This window comes from Schistocerca serialis, chromosome 2 (assembly GCF_023864345.2).
Source record: "Schistocerca serialis cubense isolate TAMUIC-IGC-003099 chromosome 2, iqSchSeri2.2, whole genome shotgun sequence".
NCBI lineage: Eukaryota > Metazoa > Arthropoda > Insecta > Orthoptera > Acrididae > Schistocerca > Schistocerca serialis.
Window position 1 is genome coordinate 1,160,675,474 of NC_064639.1, and position 7,495 is coordinate 1,160,682,968.

General features: G+C 58.4%; 1 protein-coding gene across 1 annotated transcript; it reads right to left on the minus strand.

Annotated features, from left to right (window-relative positions):
- Nucleotides 1–2,368: 2,368 nt before the first annotated feature.
- LOC126456685 (uncharacterized) lies at nt 2,369–5,521 on the minus strand. The gene is made up of 7 exons (XM_050092427.1): nt 5,515–5,521; nt 4,861–4,900; nt 4,526–4,619; nt 4,024–4,474; nt 3,376–3,850; nt 3,185–3,262; nt 2,369–3,107 (listed from the first exon to the last, which is right to left on the minus strand). Exons 1-7 carry the CDS (start codon nt 5,519–5,521, stop codon nt 2,369–2,371), a joined length of 1,884 nt encoding a protein of 627 aa, XP_049948384.1.
- Nucleotides 5,522–7,495: the final 1,974 nt, after the last annotated feature.

Sequence of the window (7,495 nt, forward strand, 5' to 3'; positions counted from 1 at the left end):
GGGCGATAGGACGGTCATAGATGGTGAGATAGAAATCAAGGAGGCGGAAGGAAGGGGTGGTTTTGCCTACAATGATCGCCTGGGTTTTGGAGGGATTGACCTTGAGCAACCACTGGTTGCACCAAGCGGTGAACCGGTCAAGATGGGATTGGAGAAGGTGGTGGGAGCGCTGCAGGGTGGGGGCAAGGGCAAGGAAGGTGGTGTCATCGGCAAAGTGGAGAAGGTGGACGGGGGGTGACAGCTGCGGCATGTCCGCCGTGTACAAAAGGTACAGAAGAGGGGAGAGCACGGAGCCTTGGGGCACACCGGTGGAGGGGAAAAAGGTGTAGGAATCCGTGTTATGGATGGTGACGTAGGAAGGACGGTGGGAGAGAAAGGAGCCGATCAGATGGACGTAGTTAATGGGAAGGGCGAAGGTTTGGAGCTTGAAGAGGAGACCGGAATGCCATACGTGGTCATAAGCACGTTCGAGGTCCAGGGAGAGGAAGATTGCGGAGCGACGGGAATTAAGGTGGTCGGAAAGGAGATGAGTGAGGTGAAGGAGAAGGTCGTCGGAAGAGAAGGACGGCCGAAAGCCACACTGGGTAACGGGAAGGAGGTGGTGCTGGCGGAGATGCTGGTGGATGCTTCGGGTGAGGATAGATTCCAGGACCTTGCTCAAGAATGAGCTAAGGCTGATGGGACGGTAGGAGGAGACGGCGGACGGCGGTTTGCCAGGTTTAAGGAACATCAGGATACAGGAGGTTTTCCACAGGTCGGGGTAGTAGCCGGTGGACAGGACTACATTGTAGAGCCTGGCCAGGGTGGAGAGGAAAGAGACAGGAGCTTCACGAAGGTGACGGTAGGTGACACGATCGTGACCAGGAGCGGTGTTGCGTTTTGTGCGGAGTGTATCAATGAGATCCTGTGTAGTGATAGGGGCATTGAGTTCCGTGTGTGCAATGTTGTCCAAGTATTGGAAACCAGGAGCGAGGGGAGGGACAGAGGGGTCAGTTCAATTGCGGACATCCGGGAAGAGGGAGTAATCGAATTGGGGATCGTCGGCGATGGAGAAGACATCGGAGAGGTAGGAGGCAAAGTGATTGGCCTTACTAAGGGTGTCAGCGAAGGGGGTGATCATCATGGGGAAGAGGGTAGTAGGGGGAGGGTTTAGTTCCGGTAAGGCGACGGAAGGCTGACCAGAACTTAGACGAGTTGAAAGGTAGGGTAGCATTTAAACGGATGCATGTCTGTCGCCAGTCCCAGCGTTTCTTAGCCGCGAGCAAATTACGAATGTGTCGCTGGTGTTGTCAGTGGCGTCGTAGTGTGTCCGGATCATGCGTGCGGAGGAAGGCACGGTAGAGATGGCGGGATTCACGGAGGAGGAGGATGGCCTGTGGGGCTAAGGTAGGATGGTGAGGGTGGATGGCGACAGAAGGGACGTGGGCCTCCACGGCCTCAGACAAGGTCTGCTGGAGAAAGGAGGTGGCATGGGTTACATCGTCAGGGTGGTGGTAGGTGAAGGGGAGGCTATCGACCTGGGTGGAGAGGGTCTCCCGGTAGGCATTTCAGTTGGCACGGGAATAGTCATGGACGTACTTAGGGAGAGGGTCATTACAAGGGTCGGGGAGGGGGCGACGACCGTCTGAAATGGTGAGGAGGACAGGGAGATGGTCACTACCAATAGGCTCCAGGACATCCACCGTTATGCGGCCAAGGAGGTTGGGGTAGGAAGGATAACATCGGGAGTGGAGTTGGATTCGGGACGGGTGTGCTGGGGGATGGGTTCAAATGGTTCAAATGGCTCTGAGCACTATCGGACTCAACTGCTGAGGTCATAAGTCCCATAGAACTTAGAACTACTTAAACCTAACTAACCTAAGGACAACACACACATCCATGCCCGAGGCAGGACTCGAACCTGCGACCGTAGCGGTCGCGCGGTTCCAGACTGTAGCGCCAGAACCGCTCGGCCACCAGCGGCCGGCTGGGGGATGGGGATGAGGTCGCCTTGAAGGGAGGAGAGGCACCGATGCCACTGCTGTAACTGGGCGGCGGAACGACTATGGATGTTGCCGGCGGCGATCACGTAGGAGGAGAAGGTACGGTCACTGTAGGAGAGGAAGTCGAAGGGAATAGGGACGTTAGGGCGGACATAGATGGAGGCGCAGGTAATGGTAAGGCCGGGGAAGAAGAGACTAAGGATCAGGTGTTTGGTGGGGTCCAGGACCGAGAATGCTGCTGCTGCTGCTCGGCTGGACCGTTGCTGCTGGCTGGGACCGGGACCGGGACCGCTTCTGCTGCTGCTGCTGCTGCTGCTGCTCGGCTGGACCGCTGCTGCTTCGCGGGCTGGCTGGCTGGCTAGCTGCCTGGCTGGCTGGCTGGTTGGCTAGACCGCTGCTGGTGCTGCTGCTGCTGCAGGAGGACTGGATGGCTGCTGCCGGCTGTACCACTGGTGCTGGCTGGGACCGGGACCGGGACCACTGCTGCTGCTGCTGCTCGGCTGGACCACTGCTGCTGCCTGTGACCGGGACCGGGATTGGGACTGGGTCCGGGACCGGGACCGATGCTGCTGCTGCTGCTGCTGCTCGGCTTGACCACTGCTGCTAGCTGGGACTGGGGCCGGGACCGGGATCGGGTCCAGGACCAGGGCCGCTGCTGATGCTGCTGCTGGTGCTGCTTGACTCGACCGCTGCTGCTTTGCGGGCTGGCTGGCTGGCTGGCTAGCTGCCTGGCTGGCTGGCTGGATGGCTAGACCGCTGCTGGTGCTGCTGCTGCTGCAGGAGGACTGGCTGGCTGCTGCCGGCTGTACCACTGGTGCTGGCTGGGACCGGGACCGGGACCGCTGCTGCTGCTGCTGCTCGGCTGGACCACTGCTGCTGGCTGGGACTGGGACCGGGACCGGGACCGGGACCGCTGCTGCTTCTGCTGCTGCTGCTGCTCGGCTGGACCATTGCTGCTGCCTGTGACCGGGACCGGGATTGGGACTGGGTCCGGGACCGAGACCGATGCTGCTGCTGCTCGGCTTGACCACTGCTGCTAGCTGGGACTGGGGCCGGGACCGCGATCGGGTCCAGGACCAGGGCCGCTGCTGATGCTGCTGCTGGTGCTGCTCGGCTGGACCACTGCTGCTTTGCGGGCTGGCTGGCTGGCTAACTGGCTGGCTGGCTGGCTGGCTGGCTGGCTGGCTGGCTGGGTGGCTGGCTAGACCGCCGCCGCTGCTGCTGCTGCTAGTGCAGCAGGAGGACTGGCTGGCTGCTGGCGGCTGGACCGCTGCTGCTGGCTGGGACCGGGACCGTGACCGGGACCGCTGCTGCTGCTGCTCGGCTGGACCGCTGCTGCTTCGCGGGCTGGCTGGCTGGCTAGCTGCCTGGCTGGCTGGCTGGTTGGCTAGACCGCTGCTGGTGCTGCTGCTGCTGCAGGAGGACTGGCTGGCTGCTGCCGGCTGTACCACTGGTGCTGGCTGGGACTGGGACCGGGACCGCTGCTGCTGCTGCTGCTCGGCTGGACCACTGCTGCTGCCTGTGACCGGGACCGGGATTGGGACTGGGTCTGGGACCGGGACCGATGCTGCTGCTGCTCGGCTTGACCACTGCTGCTAGCTGGGACTGGGGCCAGGACCGGGATCGGGTCCAGGACCAGGGCCGCTGCTGATGCTGCTGCTGGTGCTGCTCGGCTGGATCGCTGCTGCTTCGCGGGCTGGCTGGCTGGCTAGCTGCCTGGCTGGCTGGCTGGATGGCTAGACCGCTGCTGGTGCTGCTGCTGCTGCAGGAGGACTGGCTGGCTGCTGCCGGCTGTACCACTGGTGCTGGCTGGGACTGGGACCAGGACCGCTGCTGCTGCTGCTGCTCGGCTGGACCACTGCTGCTGCCTGTGACCGGGACCGGGATTGGGACTGGGTCCGGGACCGGGACCGATGCCACTGCTGCTAGCTGGGACTGGGGCCGGGACTGGGATCGGGTCCAGGACCAGGGGCGCTGCTGATGCTGCTGCTGCTCGGCTGGACCACTGCTGCTTGGCTGGCTGGCTGGCTGGTTGGCTGGCTGGCTGGCTGGCTGGCTGGTTGGCTAGACCACTGCTGGTGCTGCTGCTGCTGCTGCAGGAGGACTGGCTGGCTGCTGCCGGCTGTACCACTGGTGCTAGCTGGGACCGGAACCGGGACCGCTGCTGCTGCTGCTGCTCGGCTGGACCACTGCTGCTGGCTGGGACCGGGACCGGGATTGGGACTGGGTCCGGGACCGGGACCGATGCTGCTGCTGCTGCTGCTGCTCGGCTTGACCACTGCTGCTAGCTGGGACTGGGGCTGGGACCGGGATCGGGTCCAGGACCAGGGGCGCTGCTGATGCTGCTGCTGCTCGGCTGGACCACTGCTGCTTGGCTGGCTGGCTGGCTGGTTGGCTGGCTGGCTGGCTGGCTGGCTGGTTGGGTAGACCACTGCTGGTGCTGCTGCTGCTGCAGGAGGACTGGCTGGCTGCTGCCGGCTGTACCACTGGTGCTAGCTGGGACCGGGACCGGGACCGCTGCTGCTGCTGCTGCTCGGCTGGACCACTGCTGCTGCCTGTGACCGGGACCGGGATTGGGACTGGGTCCGGGACCGGGACCGATGCTGCTGCTGCTGCTGCTGCTGCTCGGCTTGACCACTGCTGCTAGCTGGGACTGGGGCCGGGACCGGGATCTGGTCCAGGACCAGGGGCGCTGCTGATGCTGCTGCTGCTCGGCTGGACCACTGCTGCTTGGCTGGCTGGCTGGCTGGTTGGCTGGCTGGCTGGCTGGCTGGCTGGTTGGTTGGCTAGACCACTGCTGGTGCTGCTGCTGCTGCAGGAGGACTGGCTGGCTGCTGCCGGCTGTACCACTGGTGCATGCTGGGACCGGGACCGGGACCGCTGCTGCTGCTGCTGCTCGGCTGGAGCACTGCTGCTGGCTGGGACCGGGACCGGGACTGGGATCGCTGCTGCTTCTGCTGCTGCTGCTGCTCAGCTGGACCGCTGCTGCTTGGCTGGCTGGCTGGCTGGTTGGCTGGCTGGCTGGCAGTCCGGCTGGCTGGCTGGTTGGCTGGCTGGCTGGCTGGCTAGACCGCCACCGCTGCTGCTGCTGCTAGTGCAGCAGGAGGACTGGCTGGCTGCTGCTGGCTGGACCGCTGCTGCTGGCTGGGACCGGGACCGGGACAGGGACCGCTGCTGCTGCTCCTCGGGTGGACCACTGTTGCTTGGCTGGGTGGGTGGGTGGCTGGCTGGCTGGCTGGCACCTGAAAAGCCTAGCACTTCGATTAGTGTTGGAATGGCACAATCTAATGGCAGTAACTTTGCGGAGTACCGCCAGAGGTGCTAGATCACTGTTTGCAGTGCAGATACTTAGGCGGTACAGATGTTTGTATCCAGAAGGTAATAATCTCGCACTACTTATGGGGCAAATACGGATGGGCTGCTTAGCCGCACTGCCGAGAGCATGGTGAGTAAATGTCTCAAACACTGTCGAGAAAATGTTTTGTGTATGACTTGCCAGCAGATTCCAGGTGAAATTAACTATGAAACATACTGTCCATGTTATTTCGGACACCTCAGGTATCCATTTTTGGCGTCGCCCTACTCGCTTGAAAAACTGTAGTGACTAAAACGGGCCGGCCGAAGTGGCCGTGCGGTTAAAGGCGCTGCAGTCTGGACCCGCAAGACCGCTACAGTCGCAGGTTCGAATCCTGCCTCGGGCATGGATGTTTGTGATGTCCTTAGGTTAGTTAGGTTTAACTAGTTCTAAGTTCTAGGGGACTAATGACCTCAGCAGTTGAGTCCCATAGTGCTCAGAGCCATTTGAACCATTTTTTGACTAAAACGGGCATCTAAAACATGCCGACGGCGGGGAAGAAAGAATGAGTCTTGACGAAGAATGTTTGCAGTAACTGCATAACACTTGTTAAAATTGTCGAATGTACACCATTTTCCTCTGATACTGTTGTGTACATAGTTCCGCGTAATCAGCGTGTACTCAACTTTCCCAATAGAGCGCGCCCCGCTAAGCACAACAGCGCAGGCGCAGCACTCGTCCGTCTCCGCACTACGAGATGGCGCTGTCTTAGAGACGGACCAAATTCTGCTTCCGCCGATCCGCGTATTAATATGTAACGCAGCTAATGAGATTGCTGCTAACGTAGAACCTTTTCTCCTCGCGGATCACACTCGCGCAGTGATACCTGAACGCTCGAGGTATTATAAGGAGTGTACAGACCTCCGATTAGTCAGTCTGCATTAGTCTGCAGTCGAGTTTCAGTCTGCGCCTATAAGGTTATCATATCCCTCTACATAGCCATGAAGATAAATGAATAGACACTTTGTCAATTATCAGAGACATGTGAGAATAAGATTAGCGTACCAAGACCAAAGGAATTTCAGATTGTCAATTGTAAATAGCATCCAGAATCAAGTTAAGTGAGGTTTATGATTGTTCTTATTTTAATAAATGTGTGTGAAAATTAATCAAGTTCTGTTTAAAGTTGGTCACCGTCAATTTGCTACCCTAAGCGTGCAAGTGGCATTTCTATCGTCTGACCTAACGGCAGAAGATAAACACGCCACGATAAGACCACGAGACATATTGCTGACACTCGCCTACTTCGCTAGAGCGACAAGTCAAATAATCTGATGGTATGTGTACAGAAGGTCTTACAGTACGCACACCACAGATACCAAAGCTGACAGAAAAATGTGCCACGTTCCAGAGCCACGTGTCAGGCTTGCAAACAGTTTCACACGAGGCGGGGGCTTGCGGCGTTGGAGATAAATTACTCCCCGCTTACAATGCTGATTTGGATTGTCAGGAGCATTGTAAACAGTTTGAGCCCCGACTTAGTTGCCAGACGTTCGTTTGCACACGTGGATACAGAGGATACAGAGCAACGTGTATTTAGCTTATCAACCAAGCGTGCAGGACGCACACGCTCGCTCTCTCTCTCTCTCTCTCTCTCTCTCTCTCTCTCTCTCTAGCTCAGGTGTGCGCTAGTGCTGTCAGGTCGCCGGCTATCGGCACATAATTTTCAGATGCAGTTTGTAACCGGCCTACAATAACGGCGACACCATAAAAAAATCGTCTGAAATCTACAGGAAGGAAGCACTACAGAGTCTTAGCCAACAGACATCCAGCTTCAGTGGCGTATGAAGTCAGTGTTCACAGAAATGCATTCCTCAAGAGATGGTCTTCTTAGAAACATATCGGAACCTAGAAATACTAATACTTTCGTCACTTTCTTGCTTAATATTTATTTTTTCGCTGCCTTTGCACTTTTTGTTTCCTCAGTGCAATAGCATTTCGTTTGATTTCTTTCCCCATTCAACTTCGTGTCCGCCCTGTACAGAAAAAGGGCGAGTGAGTGCGTGGTATGCCTTGTGCGTTCTGTTTGGAAACACACTTCTTCTGAATCACGGTTCTTGCTGTTAACAGTAATGACTATTTTTACACTTGGCCCCTCGTGCTTGCATTCACTGCCTCTGGGTTGTGTGTGTGGTTTGCTTTCCCGGCAAGGCTGAAG

Coding starts and splice junctions, on each gene's coding strand:
- LOC126456685 (XM_050092427.1), bottom strand. Junction 4,620..4,860: donor GAGCAGCAGCAGCAGCAGCG/GTCCCGGTCCCG, acceptor AGCTAGCAGCAG/TGGTCAAGCCGAGCAGCAGC. Junction 3,851..4,023: donor ACCAGCCAGCCAGCCAGCCA/GCCAGCCAACCA, acceptor TCCCGGTCACAG/GCAGCAGCAGTGGTCCAGCC.